Here is a 21,876-nt window from a genome sequence, read left to right as displayed (position 1 = left end):
AAAAAGGCAACGGTATTATGTCTGCCAGTGTTAAATATCTTGTTTTATTTACTAATCAGGACCGGATTTATTAAGAAAAAATGTATGAACGAATTTAGAACGTACTCCTTTTGAAGTCGCTTAAAAACTGAATAGGATAATAGGTCTATTTTTAATAAATTGTTCTAATGTCATGGTTACACAAAAGGTCTACAGGACAATAAAATATGGTCACTTACAATAGTTTCTCTTCTGGTTTTTTAATTTAAATTTGTGCTTAATTACAGTACAATACAGTAATGTGGGATTCGAGGATGACAATTTCGCGTATGACATAATTCGCTGCCTTTTTCTTTTCTTACCATGTTAACGATGCTACACAGTTGTCTTTCGGTATTCCTACTGTAATACGACAGTTTATTCCATCACTAGCTATCGCCCGCGACCCCATCTTCGCAGAATTAGTAGCCTATGTGTCCTTCCAGACTATGTTTTATATATAATATATACCAAATTTCATCAAGATCCGTTTAACCTTCAAACATCCATCCAAACATTCGCATTTATAATATTAGTACGATATTAACGATCACTTCTATAATGTATTTCAATATATAAATGTCATGTAGTAAATAAGCCACTCTCAGTCCCACGAGTTGACACAGTCATATCTCATTACGAATGTACAACATTACTAATGACCACCAGATTTGGTCGTTTGTATGTATTGCAGGCCGACACCGTTATAATTCAAGTTCTATGACTTGTATGTTCGATATCTAGACATAATCTAAAGTCTAGAACATAGAAACGTAAGTAAATACTAAGCTGTCATGATTTCTGGTTTTTAGTTGAAGGATTTAACTGTATTGATAATCAATGAATAATTAATTAATAGAAAAAAACAAGGAGAAACATTGCTTCAATTTCGCAAGTATCATGAATATTCGGTTTTAAGCATGTGCTATGTAAATACATAGTTGATATATACATACGACAAGTACACATATAGATACGAATGTTTAAGCGAAATAGGTGTGTCAGGATCGTGGGAAATGAATGTCCGTAATCTCGGACGAACTGTGATTTAAAAGGACAGTTTTAAATTTATGTGTTTATATAAAACTAGCTTTCAACCGCAACTCCGTCTGCGCGAGATCAATAAAATAGATAGTTGGAGACTCTCCTACTGAATATGCATATGATTTTCATAAAAAGCCGTTTCGGAGGAGTGTGGTAACATTGTGACACGAGAATTTTATATATAGCATTTATTTAAACGTTATTAAAAGGTAAAGTAAGAAGCTGAATATTTCCCAGGCTACTTATTTAAAAACATAATTGAATGATGACATAATGGTGCATAAGAAAATCATTAGAATTAAATTAAGTAACCATTGATACATTTTTATATGTGCATAGACTTGTATATAGAATAGACATACCTTCATTTCCCACTGATAAATTGCATAGTTATATAGTCCGCTCTACCAAGTTATGAGTAATCATACTTCATACTTGATATTATAAATGCTTATGTTTAGATAGATGCATAGATGGACGTTTGTTTGAAGGTATCTCCGCAACGTCTACATGGAGATTGCTGAAATTTGGCATAGATGTAGAACATAGTCTGGAAGAACACATATATTAAAGTTTTTTTTTAATTCCGAGCAGATAGTGTCGCGGGCGATAGCTAGTAAGTAGTTATATTATCTATAATTGTCACAAATGTTCTCGAGTGCATTGTCCTAGGGTGTAAATGCGAAAGTTCTATTTGCCGTACTGGAGTCAAAACTTGAATGACGACTCGACGGGTTCTTATTGCATTATCGTTTAATGTCAACATGTGATTTAAGTTTGTACTACACTATTCGTGGGTTTCTGAGACCAAAATTTTTGAATGAAAACTTTGGTCTCAGAAAAAATTGAAACATATCAACATCTGTCATTATCTTTGATCAAAATAGAGATAACAGTTTGTTTTAAACGTAGATTTTGGTCTTGGAAACCCTCGGTATATGGAGAACTTCATACATTTTGGATACATTTGCGTTAATTAAAAAAAACTGTAAATTCGAATAAAATTAACGATGATTTCACTGCCTAGCCACTTGAAAAAAAAACATATTTTTAATTCTTTTTTGTTCAAAGCAAATTAGAGAGATGAACATGTTTTTGTATAGTGTTTGTGATATGTCTTCATATTAAATAAGTAATCAAAAATCATAAATACCCGTTTGTTACAATATTCATTTGTTTTTTTTTATCTGAAAGAGATTCACGGTGTTATTGACTTTTTACAATGTAGGGAGATAATGTGACACAAGTTAAGGATGGTGACTGTAAGCTTGTAAGCTGTCGCCCGTGACTCTGTTCGCGAGCAATTAAAAAAAAACTTTATTAGTAGCCTATGTGTTTTTCCAGAACTATGTTCAACATCTATGCCGAATTTCAGCTAGATCTATACAGTCGTTCTGTTGATACTTTGAAACAAACATCCATCCATTCATCCAAACATTCGCATTTGTAATATTAAGTAAGAAGTAAGATTAGTATCATGTAGTTTTTTATTTGAACTCTTATCATACTTTGTTAACTCTGAACCTAGAAACTAACCACTCGCGTAGTTTATTTTTAACTAGATATAAATAGCTCCCACGGTCCTATTACCCTAATCGGGCTATCAGAGATGACGCAATGTGTCAATGAGGGCTATTGGTTTATAGTTCGCGCACGTACTGTCGTTGAGATATAATCAATAAATTAATGTAAAATATTTTAATGAGTATTTATAAAGGCTATACGACCTAACATAAACTTAATACTCGTATGATCGATTTATTTACAACGCTCACATTAATTGAATTCTTACTTCTTGGTAATATAAATGCGAGAAACTTTAGATGGATGGATGTTTGTTAGAAAGTAACTTCAGAGCGGCTGCATGGATCTCTCTGAAATTTGGCATAGATGTAGAAAACATAGGCTACTAAGTTTCTTTTTATTTCGCGTGAACGGAATCGCGGTTGATAGCTATTTTGATTATATTTAAAAAAAATGTTACTGCATTTCCCTCCGGTATTACAAATGTCCATGAGCCTCGGATTGCTTAACGTTATGCGACCTAATTGTTTGTTTTCTTATGTTATGTACTAAAATATAATTTCATATGTAACAGTTTAATTTTATAAATTTTATTGTATTGTTATTACAGACGCGGCATGGACAAGGAGAACGGCGAGGGCGATGCGGCCGGCAAGCCGCCGCCCGACGGCCTGCTGGATGCCGCTGGTCTCTTCGGAGGTACGAGTTTATATATTATCTATGTACATACAAGAGGTACTATACTGACTGAGACAACGCAGGTTTGATCAATGCACACTATATGAGTGCAATTCATATGTGTGTTTTAAAAGAGAGAACTAACCGTGGGTTTCTGAGAGCATAATCCCCGTTTAAAACACATTGTTTTCTCTGTTTTGATAAAGATAATTAAAAAAAAATAGTCGAAGTTACTAATAAAGGTCAAGAATAAAAAAGAAAGTTTACTTGTCTAGTATGTACATTCCTTGGTATGTGCCATTTAATTAGTTATTAAGGGGCTGTTTGAATAGTACATTTAATACGTAACAAGAAATAAATAAAAGAATCATTAAATAAAAACTGAAGGAACCTTAGTATACAAGCAAAGATCATTAGGTGTGTCGGTCCACTGTGATCTTATCGTTTATTGAAAAAAGAAGTCTCACATCTTTCTGTCGTTCAACACTCATGTGGTATTGTACCATGCCACCATATAAGTAAACCCGGACGAGTTCGTTGACCTTGCGAGCGTCCCCGACAAACACGCCTCTGCTATCAACATAACTCGTATTGAGACGAAATAAGCAACGATATCGATTGACTGTCACTGTGTAGAATATGTTCCTAATAATACATGTGAATTATGAGGAAATTTTCTATTAATATACGCGACTTAAAGCGATCAGTTGACACGAACATCTGTAGAAATTGTCATTCCTACAACATTTAATTATATTACAATTTAAATTATTTTATGCAAAGTGGTTATTATTCTCGTATTTTTGTTAATATATATTCTATTTTATTTAAAAACCCATGGAAAAATTGTGTAGATTACGACTTTTTTCCGGCTAGATGTCAAGGATCGAATGTTAGTTTCGATCGTTTATTAATATGTGTTTTTTGGGTACAGCGTACTGGGGTCGAGAGGGGTCCGGCGGCGGGTCGGCGGCTGCGCAAGCTCAGGCTCAAGCCCAGGCCCAGGCGCAGGCGCAAGCGGCGCTCTTCGGCTTCGGCTCTCGCTACCCACCGCCCACCACGCTCGGCGTTGCTGCAAACCAGGCAGCTTCCCTCGGACTACATCCCGCTGCCAGTTAGTATACTTTGATAATGGGTTAAAAGAACAAACAATAACGATCGCCTATCGTCAGGAAATCATTTTTATTCTTCACTTATCACTATGAGATAATTTGATTCGAGATTACATATAGTAAACTTGTCAAAAATACTTTTTCAAGTAACTAACCAACTCCGGCTTGTTTACACATTACATAATAATTTCCTCTTTATAATATTAATTATAACAATGAACGAATATGTAATGACAACTAATAACAAATTATGAAACATTGTTTTCCAGGTGCAGCATGGTGGTCTATGGCGTCGCATCTCGCAGCGCAGGACTATCTGGCGCGGCTACAAGCCTCCGGCCTCAACTTCCCACCGCTCGGGGACCCGTACTCCGCGCTGTCAGCACTGTCAGGAGCTACAGCTGGCATGAAGCAACCGCCTAAACATCCTAAGCAACCAATGAGGAGCGAAAGGTATGTGAGATGGTTTACTTTGATTTGCGAATTCAATTGCAACATCAGGTTCATGTAACTTATTTTATTATTTTTTTTATATTATAATATGGCAAACTAGTAGGTGTCCACCTGAAATCGCAGAAACATCGAAATGACTGTTGCCCATATACATCCACAATTGCAAATGTGTTGTCTAATTTTAAACGACGGAGTAGGGGACGCACAGAATGAGAATGTTTCATGTTCCTATGCATCTTCTTGAGGTATCTCTTCTGTGTGGTCGTGGAATTACACTAGGCGAGCAGACCCATTTGTGTAACATGTTTTTGCTGGCCTCTACCATTGTTAAAAACCATCTAATGAATGCACTGCTACTAAATTCTAAATCAATTCTTTCTATGTTTACAATGTTCTTTCTTTTGTTAACAGTAGATCGGGCAGAAGCAGTAGCGGGACATCAAGTGCGTCGTTAAAGGACAAGAGTCCTTCCACTGGCGGTAGCTCGCAGCCGACCATGAGTGAGTGGGGCACGTATCTTATTTGAAATAGTTATATATGTTTCAATAGATCTATGTAGATAAAATAAAAATAAAAAATTGTAAATTGTACCCGATGCATTTTATCTTATACTACTTCTGGTTTATCATTACTAGTACATATGTTTAGGCTATATGTATATATGTACATTTATCCGACGTTCTTACGGTGAAGGAAAACATCGTGATGCAACCTGCACATATCTGCGAAGATATGTGTGAAGTCAACTAACCCGCACTTGGCCTCCGTGGTTGACTATGGCCTAATCACCCCTAACTTAGGGTAGGCTCCGAGACCCTCAGTGGGGACGTATAGTGAGCTAATGATGATTATGTTTAGACTGCTATCAAGTGAAATACTTTGTTACTTTTCACTTAGAATCTGTATAAAATGCATTTGTGAGAGATATATACAGTTACCCACGACTTAATGTTTGGAATGTTATCACTTAATTTCATACGAAATCTATTGTCAAGGTACTTTAGTTGTTACATTCAGCTATTAATCTTAAAAAACAGTGGACTAATAGATGTATTATAGAGTAGTATCAATTGAATAAAAAGTACATTATTTTTGTAGCTACTCTGTGTCTTTGATTTTTCGCTATATTTACTTTTATCATTGAATAGGAACGTCATATGGTTTCCCGAAGACGTCTTCACCATCAGCTATGCACTCGCAAGCGTCACTATCGAGCTTAGCTTCTCTGAATAGCCTCGTGTCTGCACCGCATCAGTCCAAGTCCAGTAAGCCACCGCAGCAGTCCTCCTCGTCTAGTAAGTATACTAAATTTAGTGGTCACTAGAAATGCTTTGGCTTAACCACTAGATTCCATTCTCTCCCTACATAAAGGCATAAGATAAGACTCATGATAACTTTGAAGGAGAGGACATAAAGGATGTTTCCCATTTCCAGTCTCAGGATTAGAATTTAGTCTTACGGCATACATTCTGCTGTGGACTCTACCAATATTAAAAGATGATTGTAGTAGACATTATTTAAGTGTAATTTTTTTTCCAGGAAAAAGTTCGTCCAGTTCATCGGGTAAGAGCAAAGACCGTGACCTGGCGTTGCTGAGAGGAGATCTGATGTTGGCGCAGGCGGCAGCACATGGCGCATACCATGCAGCAGTCGCGGCTGCCACCAAGGGAAAGGTGCATACTTTATATCCAACACTAGCTGTCGCTTGCGACTACTTCCTCATGGATTTTAAATAGCATATGTTTACTTCTAGACTATGTTATACGTCTATCACAAATTTCAAAGAGATGTGTTTAGCTGTTCTGGTGATATGTAATAATAAAAATCTATCCATCCGGGCATCTAAACTTTCACATTTATAATATTATAATAGTTAGATAGTGTTTTCATTAGCAAAAGACTCCTACAGAAACATATTGTCATCCTTGTCACTTTCCTTGCAAAAACTGAGATAACTATATGTTTTTGTATTTGTATTTCGGTAGAGGAAACTTATTTTACATGTGTTACATTACCGTCATTTTTGCAGTTGTTTGACATGTATTTTGTTTCAGAACATGTCTCCATTGTATCCATTCGGAATGCCAGGCTCGGATAAAGATAGACATTCGGGAATAGATTCGCTCACCGGTCTTCCTCATACAATACTCAGGTATAAAAAACTAAATTAAAACTAATCTTTGCCTATTAAAATGAAAATAAAAAATGTAAATACTGATTGAATATTTTTCTTCCTAGTGCCGCTTTGGAGGGCGGGTAAGTGGATGCTAAAATCGTTTATAAATCATTGTTTGGCTTTATACAGCTTGCATCCATTTATTTTTATAATAAAAAAAAACTTAAAACTTTGCTTAAAGAATCCATCAAAGATATTATCATCATCAGCTCACTATATGTCCCCACCGAGGGGCTCGGAGCCTACCCTAAGTTAAGGGTGATTAGGCCATAGTCAACCACGCTGGCCAAGTGCGGGTTGGTTGACTGATATTATTATACTATAAAATAATTGTCAATAAGTTCCTAAGTTGAATGTTATGGGACTGACATGTTCAAAAGAACGAAAACTTATAGGATCACTTTGTTGTCCGTCCGTCCATCAAGACCCTTTTTCTTACAAACGGGTGAAGGTATCAAGCTGGAATTTATTTATGAATGACAAAGATTATCATAAATTGTGTAGAAACATCCATATTGCTTTAAATATCGCTTACATAATATAATAACTCATATAAATAATAAAATAACATTTTAATATTGTTGCCTTCAGAAATTTGTTTTGCATGAATACATTCATTAATATTAGTCAATATATTTTTCCTTATTCCTGGTTACTATGTGTTTCAAATATAAAATTTGAACTGACTTCTACCATCCCGCTTAATCTTTGGTGTATCAAAAGTCATATATACTTAGTTTTTGATGTCAAATTAAAAACATTCAATTCCTTGCGTTTGATTTTCATTCATCTTTATAATTTTAAGGAGAATTTATAATTTTATGTTCAGTGATCCTTCTTCGGTGCTTGGAGGTGTTCGGTTGCCACCTGACACGGAGATTATCAAATATACGTCGTCTCTCGCGGGCCCTAAGGTAAATCAATTATGTTTAACTAGCTTTCGCTGCGACTCCGTCCAAACGAAATTAAAAAAATAGTATAGCCTAAGTGTTTTTCCAGACTATGTTCTATATCTATGCCAAATTTTAACGCTATCAATGCATCCCTTTGGTGTTACCTTAAAACAAACATCCAAACATTCGCATTTATAATATTAGTAAGATTATGTTGTTATAGTGTTTAAAATAGAAAACATTTAAGGCTCCCTACAGACGTTCAGTATTACAGTTAAAGCAGAATGCCCGTAACAAACTTGTTCGTGTTGAAATAACGAGTAAAACCGGATGCTATAACTAGATATATTTCCAGGTGCCTCCAGGTACGACGAATCGTGGTCGTAAGAAGACGATATCTCTGGACCCTCCCCAAGTATCGGTGCATCCCTCCGCCGGGGACAGGTCCACGCCGCTGCCCAGCAAACGTCCTAAAGTTGTAAGTCTAACAATAGGTTTTCATTGTACAACACATGTATAAAAACATATAGTCATCTCTCTGATTCCTTATGAAAATGGAAACTCATAGTAATGTGATGTCATTGTTTTGTAAAACTTTTTTGCAATCGCTAAAAATTGTAAACAGTCTAGATTTTTTTAGATCTAAAATTGGACAAATTTAAAGGTCTATATGAACTTTCACCAAATTATTTATATTTAACATACATATCCAAAGATATAGGTGACCAATTTTTAATTAATTAATTTTTGAAGTTTTTCGATCATTAGAACATAAGAAATAGACCAATAGCTCTGTTTAATACATATTTAAACTTAAAATGATTTATACAGGAGGACTACAGCGGTCGATCATCAGTGGAAGTGATCAGGTTGCCGGGCAAGGCGGAGCGCGGCGGTCACGCGGGCACGCCGCCGCCCAACCTGGCAGACTACGCGGGCATCTCGCGCGAGCTGCTGCAGACCATCGCCAGCCAGAGCGGCCTCAGCCTCGCAGCGCTCGAGAGACAGCTCGCCGCACAACCAGGTATCTATTTTGACAAACTTTTATTTAACTAGAGTCGATGACTAATAATTTTTAAGCTATATTTAAGTAGCTATATTTAACTAGGGATTAATACTAAATTAAATTGTTTAATATGGGACTTGGATCTCTAGGCTTCTAACATAAAGATTTAAAAGACCTATTCAACTCGAAAGAGACTGGATTGTAATCTACACATCCAGGTTCGAGCCTCTCAATGAGCATAATATGTGAGCTGACGATGAAATTTTTAATTTGATTTTGTTATTTACTTATTTGGTACTCCAAAATAACGTATATCATTATAAGAATTGTTAATAATGCCAAAATGTATTATACTTAGGAGATTCAGGATTGAACCTGAGCACGAAGTCAACAGCGTCGGAGGACGCGCCCTTGGACCTGGGCCTCAAGTCCGCCGCCGATGAGGATGCTCCCCTTAACCTATCGCTGAAACCCGTACCTCGTAAGTGAACCTTTGGACTGACAATATTTTTAAATGTAAATAAATCTAAAGAAAAGAGTAACATTCCTTCAAAGATGATATAATGTAACTCTTTTCTTCTGATATTCTAAAATACATTTTAGAGCCATAAATAATACTAAAGACATTAAGACATACGCTTTTTTTAATGAAACAAATTTAAAAGAGGATAAAATTGCTTTATGTTGTTACTGCCAGTCAGAAATGTTTAATGGTCATATAGATCTCCCTGCAGGCAGTCAGCTCAGTAAACTTTCGCCGATCTTGTGCCAAGCGAAATAAATGTTCCACGCTGTTAACATTCGTCCATTCCTTGATATTTCGCTACTACGATTTGTTTCTTCGTCCAGCGCGTCTTTAATCCCTCCCGAGATCTCCCTTAATGACCACTTAACGACTCTGAGTACAGTTACAAATATGGTTGAGAAGTTAATTATTTTTATATGTTTTACAGCAAGCCCGCAAGCCTCGGATGCGTTGTCGCGCCTTACCTCACTGAGTAGCTCTCTAAATGCTTCAAATGACAGGATATGTAAGTAAACACAACAATTAATTTTCAGTATAATATTTCGTTTTATATCTTTATAAAGAGATTTGTTTATGATTAACTACATATAATGTCATTGTCATTGTAACTTGTGTCTTTACAACGAAATAATAAATGTAAAATATTTGCAGCTCGACGTAAGCCGGGCGCGAAGCCGAGGCGAGTTGCGCCCGAACTGAACTCCCACGCTGCTGACTCGCCCAGACCCAAGTCCAGTGGCAGTGAGGATAGTGAATGTAAGACATTTTGACATAATTATTAAAAAAAAACATAGCTAGTAGGCTATGGTTTTTTCCAGGCTATGTTTTACATCTATGCCCTTCAGAGAGATCTATGCAGCCGCTCTGGAGAAACCTTCAAACAAACATCCATACATCCATCCATCCAAACATTTGCGTTTATAATATTAGTAAGATAAAATGTTAAAGATAGTTTAATTATGAACAAAAAAAACTATTCGATTGCTTTGGTTTTAATTTTTGAACAATTGACATGTACAGCGGTAGGTGGATGGCCGACGCGTGAAGGTCGGCCACGTAACCTGGGCCGTGGTGTCAGCAAGCCCAAGAAGAACACGGTGGCGTCACTGTTAGCACAGAGCCGCGCCCTCGGCTTGCGACCCGCGCTCGCTCACCAGCTGCTCGCTGAAACTGATCTGGTAACTAACTAAACATATAACAAATATACATATACACAGGAATTTTATATACCTTGATGGTACTTTTTTACTTAAATAAAAAGATAAAAAAAACTCCAGATCAATCACGTGATAAAACGTAATAAATCAATTCAATAAGAAATAAATTTTGTATGATACATAATAAAAAACGAGCATGCTACCTAGCTGCGCCTAAAATTGTGTCCTGCAAGACGCGCAGAACAGAATTTTAGGCGTGGTAAGAAGTAGCGGGGTAAAGGCACTACGCAGCGCTCCGATGACCTTGAGCTGCCAAGACATTTGAAAAGAATTATACCTTATTTGTTACACTCGGAGATATTAATGTTATATTTAACAGGAGAAACTACGGACGTTACTGGGCGAGAGCGCAAGCACAGACTCCGAGTGTCCATCTGACAGCGGCCCCTCTGACTCCGACGCCAGTGACCCGGGCCGTCGACATGATGCTCAACTGCGTCTGCCTCTCGCACTTGGTAAGAAACAATATTTTAAACTTAAAATACCAACTTTTACTCTGAATAACTAATGTCTAAGAGACCCAAGACTTCATTCTTTTCCTCTCCCTCTTTCTTTATATTTCTTCCTTTACTTTAGCTGGCACCTTATATGGTGCTAGAGTCAGCTTTCTTTGTTATTCTATTTCACTTCGCTCTGTCCTTGACATCTGATATTATATAATACTAGCTGTCGAACGCGACTTCGTCCACGAGGTATAAAAAAATAGTAAATAGACTATGTATTCTTCCAGACAGTGTTCTACATCTATTCCAAATTCAATCCATACTTTCACATTTAGAAGATTAGATATGATAGTATTAATAGAAATGGTTTATATTATGATTCTTTTTATATTTGTCTGCAGGTTGGAAGAGAGTGACAATAATCAAAGGTCTATCACGAAACTGCAACATAAAGGGCGATGTGAGCTACTCCCCGCCGGAACCGCACTCAGGACTGGCGATAAAGTCAACACAAGAACTATGCACGGTATTGATACATTCCTTAATATATAAATGTATGAGATAAAAAAACAGGTAATGTAGAATAGTTATACAGTCTTAAATGTATGGTCATTATTTTTTTAACTCAAAAATGATATAGTTATTAACAAATTAAAATTTTAACATGGACAATACTAGACATTTTACCCCACAATTAGAGTTCGCGAGAAGTAGGGTACAATGACAACATATTAGCAGAATTGAAAATTCAAAATATTATGTTAAGGTAAACGAATAATGATGGGCCAGGTATCCAAATCTGAGTAAAAAAAGTTGTATCTGAGATTGTATTTGTCGGAATAAGTCGAAATAGCATTTAAGTGTGGTTATATTTTTTCTAGTATCCACCCTGCTATAATTTGCGGCTATACAAGTTGCCGAGGCATATTAGGAGCATATGAAAGCTGGTATACCAGACTTTCACATGTAAGCATTGTAACACAATATTACGACGTTTTTAAAAAATATACAACGAATAAAAAAAAATGGTTTAAAATTTTTATTATTCGTACACTTACGATATTCGACCGCATATGGAGCTTTATTAACTCATATTTTTAATATATCATTGATTTAAACTGCTCGTATGTTCATATGTCACATGTTCAATTGTATTATTTTCTCCACAGTTCTTAGAATCGAACCCGTGTCCGCCGCTGTCATCAGACAACTTTAGCTTCAGCGCGCGCACTCTGCTTGGAGAATACGTACAACCAGCACTTGATCTTGCTGAACCGCTTGTCTTCAATGAGGCTGAAATCACTAAGAGGCAAGTATAACTACTAAAAAAAATCCTTACAAATTTGTTTTACCGCTTGTGCCTATTATATGAGCTGGCACCTGCAACTCCGTCCTAGCGTAATTAAAAAATAAAATTAATAGCCTATGTATTCTTTCAGGCTATGTTCTATATCAATCCTTCTCGCCATAAAGAGCGAAATCCATGCGACCGTTCTGGAGATACCTTCTAACAATCTGAAAAGTTTGGATGCAAGGTATCTCTGAAGCTCAACGGATCTTCATGAAATTTGGCATAGACATAGTCTAGAAGAACATAGACTATTAAGTTTTTTTTTAATTACAAGGATGGAGTCAATGGTGACAACTAGTATATAATAATAATATATTTAATATTGTTTGGTATAGATTGGAAGAAGCGCGTGCACTGGCTGCGCTGAGCACGCCGCGGCCGACACCTCCGCCGGTAGAGCGACGTATAGAGTTAGCACGTCGGCAGCAGGCCGCCAGAGACGCGCGCAGGGACGCCGCGCCGCGCAGGGAACAGGTACTATACAACTATTTATATTGCAGCCTGTACCATAACTGTTACATCTACATACTATTACAATAAAAAAAAATTGGAACACCAGAGGTGGAGTTACATATTAAAATAAATACGGATTGATAACCTTCTTTTTAACCGTCTTAGTGCGAAGGCGCGCGATCGCACGCGTAAGTGTTTTATCTAAAAGTGCCTTTATTTTCATAAAATAAACCAACTAGAAAATTATGTTGAAAAAATTTTGAAAATTGAAATTTTTTTACAAAAGTTACACATTATTTTCTCTTACTCCAATTTCACAAAAAAGAGGGTAATTATTATTGGCATTTTTCATATATATTGCGAAAAAATGTATGGCACTAAGACGGTTAAAGTCGACTAATAAATATTTCTCTTAACAATTTCTACAAGAGATGTAAGTCTTTCCATTGTATGTCACAATTGGGTTATTATATTGTTACACAGTTTTTTAATTAGCTTTAGTTTATCTACTACATATATACTGTGGGTTTCTGATGTCATAATCTATGTATAAAATATCTTGTCATTCCTGTCATCTTTAATAAAACAGAGATAACAATAATTTTAAAGGGAGATTTTGAGTTCAGAAACTCGCAGATATTGAGTAGAAAATTATTCACATAATGAAGTCAAACTTTGAAAGTGGTGATACTGCAGATGTAACTTATTACTAAGAAAATTTAATAGTTTATTTAAATACAAAGATTTAGTGCGTAGAAATAAATGTTGCTATTTAATGTGTTTGTTTTTAGTTAGTATAAAATATGCTAAAGGCTCGCTTTGTTTTTATTTAAGCCAGATTTTTTATTTTAAAATCCTCGAGGACCGTAAACTAATTAGATTTTAATAATATAGGTAAATTGCACTATAAAAATAACAGAAATTGTGTTGAAATGAACTCCTAAACTATTTTTTTTAAGTTCACAAACGATGAAACATTATTTGAAAACTACAAAACTTCCAAATAGTGGTTAGTGATGACGCAACAGTAAATTTGGTCCACAGGCTCGTCTTGTGCGAGAATTAGAAAGGTCCGAAAGGGCTGAACTGGTCAAACGGGAAAAAGAGGCGCGAAGTCAACAGCTGTTAGAGGTATGACAACTTCTTACATCGGGATGTATCGGGCACTTACATCGATCTTAACCATACTATATGTATACTGTCTTGTCCTCTATTTAAATGTACGACTCTTTCATAACAGCTGTCAATACCAATCGTAATTTTTTATATCTTACGGGTTTTGTAAATAAAAATTCTTTTAAGGCTCTACAATTTTGTTTTGCACGTACATTATAATATTTTTTAATTTATTTGGTATTTTGCTGTTATATAGACATTTTATTTTTTTATTTGTATATGTTTTTTTTATGTGCTTGTGTTTGTTTTTATTTTTTTATTATCAATTTGATGCTTGGCAACATTGTGCTCACATTCGTATGTAGATTTTTTCAAAGCAAAAAGAACCAATACGGGATTATGAAATATAGATACGGTCACTTTTTGCTTTTCGTAGACAGCGTTGGAATTCTTAGCTTTTAGTTGGTAGTGTAGATGTGTGTCTGAACAGTCTGTTATATCTTTATATACTATTCTATATATTTATGTAAATTTTATTCCCCTTTCACTGTCTGTGGGTTTTATCATAGTTCTAACACTAAAAGCGATCAAACTAAACTGGTATATATTGACAATGTTGTCATAATCCAATTGATAATAGAAACTGTGAAACATAAAAGAAAATTAACTATGGCAATCTAAACAGCATATCAACAAGAACCGAACGCAGCTCACCATCGAGCCGCTGCCCAGCGCGCCCACTGCGCACACTGCGCCCACAGCGCTCACTGCGCCCATAGCGCTCACTGCGCCCACAGCGCTCACTGCGCCCACGGCCAAAGTGCCCGAGATAGTGGTGGGCCCCGCACTCAGAACTAACAAGGACCGCACTATGCCGCCCATAAGTCTGTCTCTCATACCCGTCAGTGGACCTAAAGATCAAAACGTACCATTAAAAACATTAAATTTCGACCAATCCGGATGGAAGGAAGAAGTTGAGGAATACAACGCATTGGATAAAATGAAAGATTTCGCAGAAAAAGCTGCCTTCGATCTACCGAAACGGCCGAAAGATAAATATTTCGATTTCTCACTAATGAAAGCGACAGACAAGACGACGAAAGTACCAGATAAAGAGAACAATCTAGAAAAATTGATAGAATCATATTCGAGAATTAGCGAATTCATAAACGGATGCGATTGGTCGAAATTAGACGGAGAAACTAAAAATGAGGACCCTAAGAGCTTAGAACAGAAATATTTAGATGCAAAAAACGAATTCATGTCACAAAATCTAATGCTAATGCCGAAAGAATCACAGAAATCTGTTCTCAAAGAAGTGATCGATTTGAGCGGTGACGATGAAAATATACTGAATGACATTATAACAAAAAAAATCAGCCAAGGAACGTTTAACGTAGGCAAAGACGGTGCGCTATCGATCTCGGTACATCCCTACGGCAAGGACATGTACTTGGTACGTGTTAGAAATTAAAATCAACACTAAAATACTAACGTTTTCCTGGGACTCACTAACATCTAATCACTGTGGTAACATCTATGGGTGTCAAATAACTTATGACTTATACAAATTACAATATGAACGCATTTTTTTTACTATTTTTTGTCTCGTCTTTAAATAACAGGTGTTGGTATGTGTTTATAATTTAATGATTAATTTTTACTAATGCACGTTTCTAACTGAAGGAGAAAAACCATAAATCTTATCTACTTTGAAGGATCTAAGCGTGGAAAATATTTTTAAAAACATTGCTATTTTATATATTTGGTATGATTTAAATTATTCAGGCATTCTTAAAATAATGTTAATAAGAAACAGATTTTTAGCTACGCATTTTTTGTTGCACGCTTTCTTTTGAATTTATTACTTATTTTCTTATAACATACAGTTAAATGTAAGTTTAATGCATTCAAAGCATTTTTTTTAAGTTTTCTTATTTTCTATTTGTTACATGTTTGCTGCTTTGATTATAATTTGCTGTACCGCTTTCGATGTTGTCACTACGGATGTGTTTCAAGGCTAAAAGAAGAAAACAGGAGGAGTTAGAAAAGCAGAAAATAGAAGACCAGGCTAAGAAGCAACAGGTTGGTCTAAATGCATGTTTAGTATTTTATACAGGACGTAATTTCTACAATTTTTATATCATGTCATTGTATTTTAAATTACGCAAGCTAAGCTTTAAAAGTGTTTCTTTGTTTAATTGTTTAAAAAGTTCTATGTGTACCCAATATAATAGCGAAATCGATATTATTAGACACTGAATAATTCTGTAACAACGTCATCGCAATACAGATTTAAACGGATTATGGCTAAGATTGTATGATAATATACTTGTAATATTAACAGTATGTGATATTTCTTAAATTATTTAAACTTACGTGTGAATAAGATATTATAAACTGGATATGAAACCGGATACATTTATCCAAAATCGACACCGATTAGTTTTGAATCCATCGCGGGTCTTTCTTCAGGGTGAACAGGATTCGTATCATTTCGCAGTAGCAGCTTGTCCTTACTAGTTTCATTTACCCCAATAAAGGGCCACCAATGGGTAAAAAACTAATTGGTGCAAACACCGGATAAATGAGTTTGTGATATTTCTTGTTTACTATAAGTTGAATATATGTGTTGCAAATTGTTTACATGATTATATACTACTATATATATACACATGTTTATTATGTATATGTTTTGTTTCAGGAAAGGGAACTAAAACGACAACAAGCTATACTGTTAAAAGAACAGGTGAGATAAAACAATATAGTTATTAGTTATGTGTTTGTGTATTATATATTTAGTTTTGCAATCATTATGTGTGTAAAAGTATTAACAATTTTTATTAGAAATGTATTTTTTAAACTGGTAAATAACTTTTTAAGATATTGGGGGAATATATTTGTTAATATTATTTTTTACTTAATAAAATAACTTAGAATTCATACAAGGTTATATAAATTTGAAATAACTATTCATATTACATGAAATTCAACTATTAAAATCATCAATTTTATCTATAGTTCGTTTATTTGGGTATTTGTACACCTTTTTCACTAATTCCACAATACATACTGTAAGGAAGAAAATCCGACACTGTGCCGGTGTACTGGCACAACACTAGCTTTACTAAAATGTCGACGTTTATGTCCCCTCACTAATCATTCTGACATTTGACTTGGTAAAGAAAAGAGCGCCATTCGCGCTAAAGGATTCTAATAATTTCTAACAATACTTATTGATTAAATTTTCTTTTCCAATGCACCATTCGATCGGCAACTACACAACAGCAAAAGTATATAACTGAGGTAATTTTCATTCACGATATTTCAAACGTAACAATACGCTTTGAAGTGGTTTCATGGTTTTTATTTAAAACTAACATTGCATGAGTTTGATACATTATTTGGAATTAGTGCATGAGAATTCAAAATGGAACACATGTGTAATTAATTATGTGTAATGTGTAATTTCTTGCTTAAATTATTCGATGATAATATCTAAGATGCATATTTTTTAATTTGATTTTCTTTGCCTTAATAAATAAAAAAAGAAATACGCGAAAAGTTCTTGTACTTTTCTTTGAATACTTTATTTCGTATGCCTGTGTAGTAACAGTTTAAAGATATAGATTAAACGCCTCTAGCATCTGGAGTCTAACTATTAGGCCGGCTACACACGTCAGTTATAACTAAGAAGTCCGTTTTAACGGACAAAAATGTCACTTAAAACTGAGCGTATGTAGCGGGCTTTATCAATTGCTTTATCAAACAGCAAACAACAGGAATGGCAATTTATTGTAATTATTATTTGTGTGCAGGAAAGAGAGAGGCGACGTCAGCACACGACATTCATACGTCAGCTGGAGGGAAGGCGGCGCTGGGCGGAGCGCGAGCGCAGGAAGCACCAGAACTTGCTCGACCGCCTCCTCGCCAAGGAGGGCAAGCTGCAGCAGCGCAGGAAGGAGATGGAACTGCTTGCTGAGCTCAGGTATTAAAACATGCAAACTTTATAGCTATTCCTTGGTAATGCTCGGATTCATCACTTGGATGAAAGAGTGCGAAAGTGGCTACACCTTCTAATCCGTCAACGTATCGTTAATGTCCAACTATGACTTATTTGTACGTCGTATAAATTGCGAGCAGTCATTAAGTTTGCATAGTACTATACCTACTTAGGACTTTAAGTTAGGACAAAGTATAAGACGATCATTGTTGATATTATCTATGAAAGTGAAAATTAATAACTTTATTAACTATATTAATAAATTTAACTTTATCATGAGTTTTAAGAAAGAATATTTTATTAATTCTATATACGCATATTGTTAAATTAATATTTAATCTTTTTATGATCAGGAGACCTCAAGAAGATTCATCATTATCAGATCAGAAACCGCTGCCTACACTAAGTAGAATCCCAGGATTGAAGCTCGCAGGCCAGGCCATGGCTGATTTACTACAAGTATACGAATTTATTCACAATTTCGGACAGACTCTTGGTTTCGGTAAGAATTATATATATTTATAGCTTCATCTTTAATAAAATTTTGTATTTAATAGATTAATAATAATTAAAATCCTTTAAAGTTTAATTTCTAATAAAATGTATTTGTTATTCAGATATGGATTCACTGCCGAGTTTCCAAACGTTGCAACAATCTCTGCTGCCAGATAGCAACGCGACTGTTAGAGAGGAACTCATGCAGGTCCTGACACAGCTGCTCGTCTGTGCTATTGGTAAGTTTCACTGCCAAATGTACAAAAATATATCACCATCCCTTTCATTTTCAATGAATAATTGAGACAACAATATGTTTTTGTAAGCAATGAACAGTTTTTTAATTTCTTCATTGTACTCGTATCGAGACACTTTTGTTGAAATATATTATTGTCTCTGTTTTATAAAAGAGAATAAGAGGGATGACATGATTATAAACAAAAGAAACTCAAGGATACATACTAAAACTACTTTTGTATATGTACAGAGGACCCTGGTATCCCGCATCCTGGACGGCACACGACGCTGCTGGGTCATGCCATCCGGCTCGGTGATATCACGCCTGCTAACCTCAGTGAGGTGCTGCGCATCTACCTCTACGCCAATGCCACCGGAGAGGTCAAGGCACTTACTGGTATGCTGCATTTTACCCCCTATGCGCTTAACCCCCTCATTCATATTGGATACATTTATCTCTGTTTATGTCTACACCAAACTGGTTTTGATGCTAGGAATGTATGTATTTAGAAGATGCGGTGTTTTGAGACCACTCCAAATTTAGAACCGTATACTCTGCCTACCTCTCTAGGTTACGGGCGTTATGTCTAGTTAGTAGTTAATATAGAGTGATTTATTTGACCATTTTATAACAAACATACAAATTAATTCTTTAAAAAAATACAAAAAAAAACAAACTTGATAAATAAAGCAGACATTTCGAAAAATCAGTAACATCTCGTCAGTATTGGAAATGGTTCACTAAAAATATGAATGATGTATCAGGTCTGACGGCGGAGCGGGAACGCGAGCGGCGCGTGGCTGACCATCACCAGAGTGACGCGGAGATACAACACACGTGCGCGCACTCCAAGAACACCGCGTACTACGAGCAACTGCATGCCAACCATACGTACAAACTGTCAGGTAAATTAAATAGTTTAATTCTTCGCAGACGCCATTCTGTCACATTTTAATATCTTTGTTGAAACATAATTTTGGTCTCGGAAACCAGTGATTAAGCGTACATCAAATCGGTCGGTTTATCAAGCCCTTTTTAAACGTGATAGTTACAAGTTCGTTACTGACTTACTATGTGTTTCGGAGACCAAAATCTCTATATAAAATCTATTCTCATTCCTGTCCTTATCTTGGACAAAACAGAGATGACTATACATTTTAAACGAGTTATTCGATCTTAGAAACCTATGGTTAGTAATATCATATTCGATTTTTTTAAGATTGCTGTTTTGTAAAATATATAGAGATATTTTCATTTACGTATAAACAATTTATCATTTATCCAAATGAGCATTTTGTAACAATAATTGTTGTTACAGAAACACTACGTGACAAGCCATTCCTCGCGCTGAATCCTACAACGAAGGCTCGCATCCTGGCGTACCTGTGCGACGAGCTGCTGCAGAGCAAAGCGGTGCTGCGTCAGATCGACGCCTCGCTCGACCACCTCAACCAGCTGCGCAAGGAGCGCTACCTCTTGGATATGAAGATACGCAAGTGAGTAACCACAATATCCTCCCCCAATGTACTCGTAAAATCGTAACAACTTGCTAAGTACTAAATTGCTAAAATTAATTTTCGTCCCAATCTTGAAATTCCTCGTTCCTGTAAGAAGTCTACTAATATTTTAGCTCTTCCTAGGCATTTCCTATAAAAAATGCGAAGTAACTGAACACACATCTACTATTATAATTCGTTCAATGAATGTTGTTGTCATGTTTAATGTCTCTTCCCCTTAGTGTACATTAGGTATGAGAAAAAATATGCTTAAGGAACTATTTGAGGTCTCTGAGTGAGTTAATGAACGTGTATTTTGTACCCAGAGTGCGCGTGCTGCATCAGCGCAAGGTGCGCGCGGAGCAGGCGGAGCGGCAGCAGGCGCTCGCGCTGGAGCGCATGCAGCGACTTGTCGACGAGACCTCCACTGGCACTGCGCATGCGCACTCACACGCGCCTGAAGAAGGTCATACTTACATATTTCTTCAATATTTTTTTATATGTTGTAAGGTAGCAAACAAGTGGCCACGTAATTTCGAAACGGCAAAGCGATCGCTTCCCAAAGACATCCGCAATTGCAGATGCGTTAAGGAAATATTTCCCTTTTCTATACGTCCCGTCCTCCGGGAGGTTGGAACAATTCTTGATGATTATTTACCAAACATGATTGTTTTATCCTCTTTGTTACTATATCAGAAGCACAATTGAGCGTTACATTTGCCTGGTAATTTAAAATAGAAAAGGATCAATGAACTATGAAGCATTGAGGTTTAATTGAGGAGAAAACTTCCCAGTGTTTTTAGAATTAAACCATATATTTATTAATATGTTCGAAGCTTTTTTTTATATATCATAAGGTAGCAAACGAGCGAGCGTCCACCTGAAATCGCTGAAATAGCGAAGTGACCGTTGCCCACAGACATATGCAATTACATATGCGTTGCCTACCTTTAATCGACGGAGGAGAGGATGCACAGAAAGAAAATTTTTTCCCTTTCCATGCATCCTCTCATCCGGAAAGTCCACTTCCACTTCCCATCCTTTCTTTATAAGAAAAGGGAAAGAGGAAAAAAGCTAACTATATTATTATTTTAACAGAGCATTTAATCAGTGACAAAAGCGAGACGCCGAAGAAATTGGACAAAGTTGATTCACCGCAAGAATCTGAAGCCAACAAACAAGTCGATCTGCCGTCCCCGTACAAAGATACCACCCCTATGGAGGAGAGCGACAAAGAGCTTTCGCCGTTAAAAGATTTGTCCAATAATATGAAAACTAAAGAGATTCTGAATAACAATAAAGACGAATGTTCTCCAACAGATAATTCAAAGATCGATAAGGACAGTGTTATGGGCGATTGTGACGCTATATTAAGTGATTTGGAAAGTGAAGGCACTCAACCTGAAGAGGTAAGAACAAGCCTTGCCTATTGTATATTATGTATAGTTTTGTTTAATATGAATATCTAATCATTTATATTTTAGTATGTATGTTTATAACGAAAAAACTCAATAATTACTCAATAATAACTAAGTAGTTACTCGAGTAATTATTGAGTTTTTTTTTCAAAATTACCTAAGTTACTTAACTTAGGTAATTTTGAACTTGTTTAAATTTTTTTTATAAAAAAGAAC

The 21,876-nt window shown here is 35.8% G+C and overlaps 1 protein-coding gene across 13 annotated transcripts in view; it reads left to right on the top strand.

The window, feature by feature from the left end:
- Window positions 1–21,876, top strand: part of LOC106124367 (uncharacterized) — a 59,410-nt gene that overhangs the window by 28,377 nt on the left and 9,157 nt on the right. For 4 of the 13 annotated variants that reach the window (XM_013320948.1, XM_013320945.1, XM_013320943.1 and 1 more), the window contains exons 3-34: window positions 3,197–3,285; window positions 4,199–4,378; window positions 4,646–4,829; window positions 5,241–5,338; window positions 5,978–6,124; window positions 6,369–6,502; window positions 6,884–6,981; window positions 7,068–7,085; window positions 7,835–7,919; window positions 8,254–8,376; window positions 8,730–8,922; window positions 9,263–9,385; window positions 9,858–9,935; window positions 10,082–10,186; window positions 10,451–10,608; window positions 10,967–11,102; window positions 11,492–11,616; window positions 12,260–12,399; window positions 12,777–12,915; window positions 13,939–14,025; window positions 14,696–15,466; window positions 16,030–16,095; window positions 16,715–16,759; window positions 17,299–17,316; window positions 17,829–17,998; window positions 18,367–18,515; window positions 18,631–18,747; window positions 18,996–19,142; window positions 19,511–19,651; window positions 20,065–20,242; window positions 20,569–20,708; window positions 21,341–21,651. In XM_013320948.1, the coding sequence (XP_013176402.1) occupies window positions 3,204–3,285; window positions 4,199–4,378; window positions 4,646–4,829; window positions 5,241–5,338; window positions 5,978–6,124; window positions 6,369–6,502; window positions 6,884–6,981; window positions 7,068–7,085; window positions 7,835–7,919; window positions 8,254–8,376; window positions 8,730–8,922; window positions 9,263–9,385; window positions 9,858–9,935; window positions 10,082–10,186; window positions 10,451–10,608; window positions 10,967–11,102; window positions 11,492–11,616; window positions 12,260–12,399; window positions 12,777–12,915; window positions 13,939–14,025; window positions 14,696–15,466; window positions 16,030–16,095; window positions 16,715–16,759; window positions 17,299–17,316; window positions 17,829–17,998; window positions 18,367–18,515; window positions 18,631–18,747; window positions 18,996–19,142; window positions 19,511–19,651; window positions 20,065–20,242; window positions 20,569–20,708; window positions 21,341–21,651 (4,686 nt within the window). In that variant the 5' untranslated portion in view covers window positions 3,197–3,203. The remainder of the gene's footprint in view (window positions 1–3,196; window positions 3,286–4,198; window positions 4,379–4,645; window positions 4,830–5,240; window positions 5,339–5,977; window positions 6,125–6,368; window positions 6,503–6,883; window positions 6,982–7,067; window positions 7,086–7,834; window positions 7,920–8,253; window positions 8,377–8,729; window positions 8,923–9,262; window positions 9,386–9,857; window positions 9,936–10,081; window positions 10,187–10,450; window positions 10,609–10,966; window positions 11,103–11,491; window positions 11,617–12,259; window positions 12,400–12,776; window positions 12,916–13,938; window positions 14,026–14,695; window positions 15,467–16,029; window positions 16,096–16,714; window positions 16,760–17,298; window positions 17,317–17,828; window positions 17,999–18,366; window positions 18,516–18,630; window positions 18,748–18,995; window positions 19,143–19,510; window positions 19,652–20,064; window positions 20,243–20,568; window positions 20,709–21,340; window positions 21,652–21,876) is intronic. The other 9 variants (XM_013320954.1, XM_013320951.1, XM_013320946.1 and 6 more) reach the window with 8 other exon arrangements.

Source organism: Papilio xuthus, unplaced genomic scaffold (genome assembly GCF_000836235.2).
Source record: "Papilio xuthus unplaced genomic scaffold, Pxut_1.1 DF825946.1, whole genome shotgun sequence".
NCBI lineage: Eukaryota > Metazoa > Arthropoda > Insecta > Lepidoptera > Papilionidae > Papilio > Papilio xuthus.
This window is presented reverse-complemented; position numbering and strand designations above follow the sequence as displayed.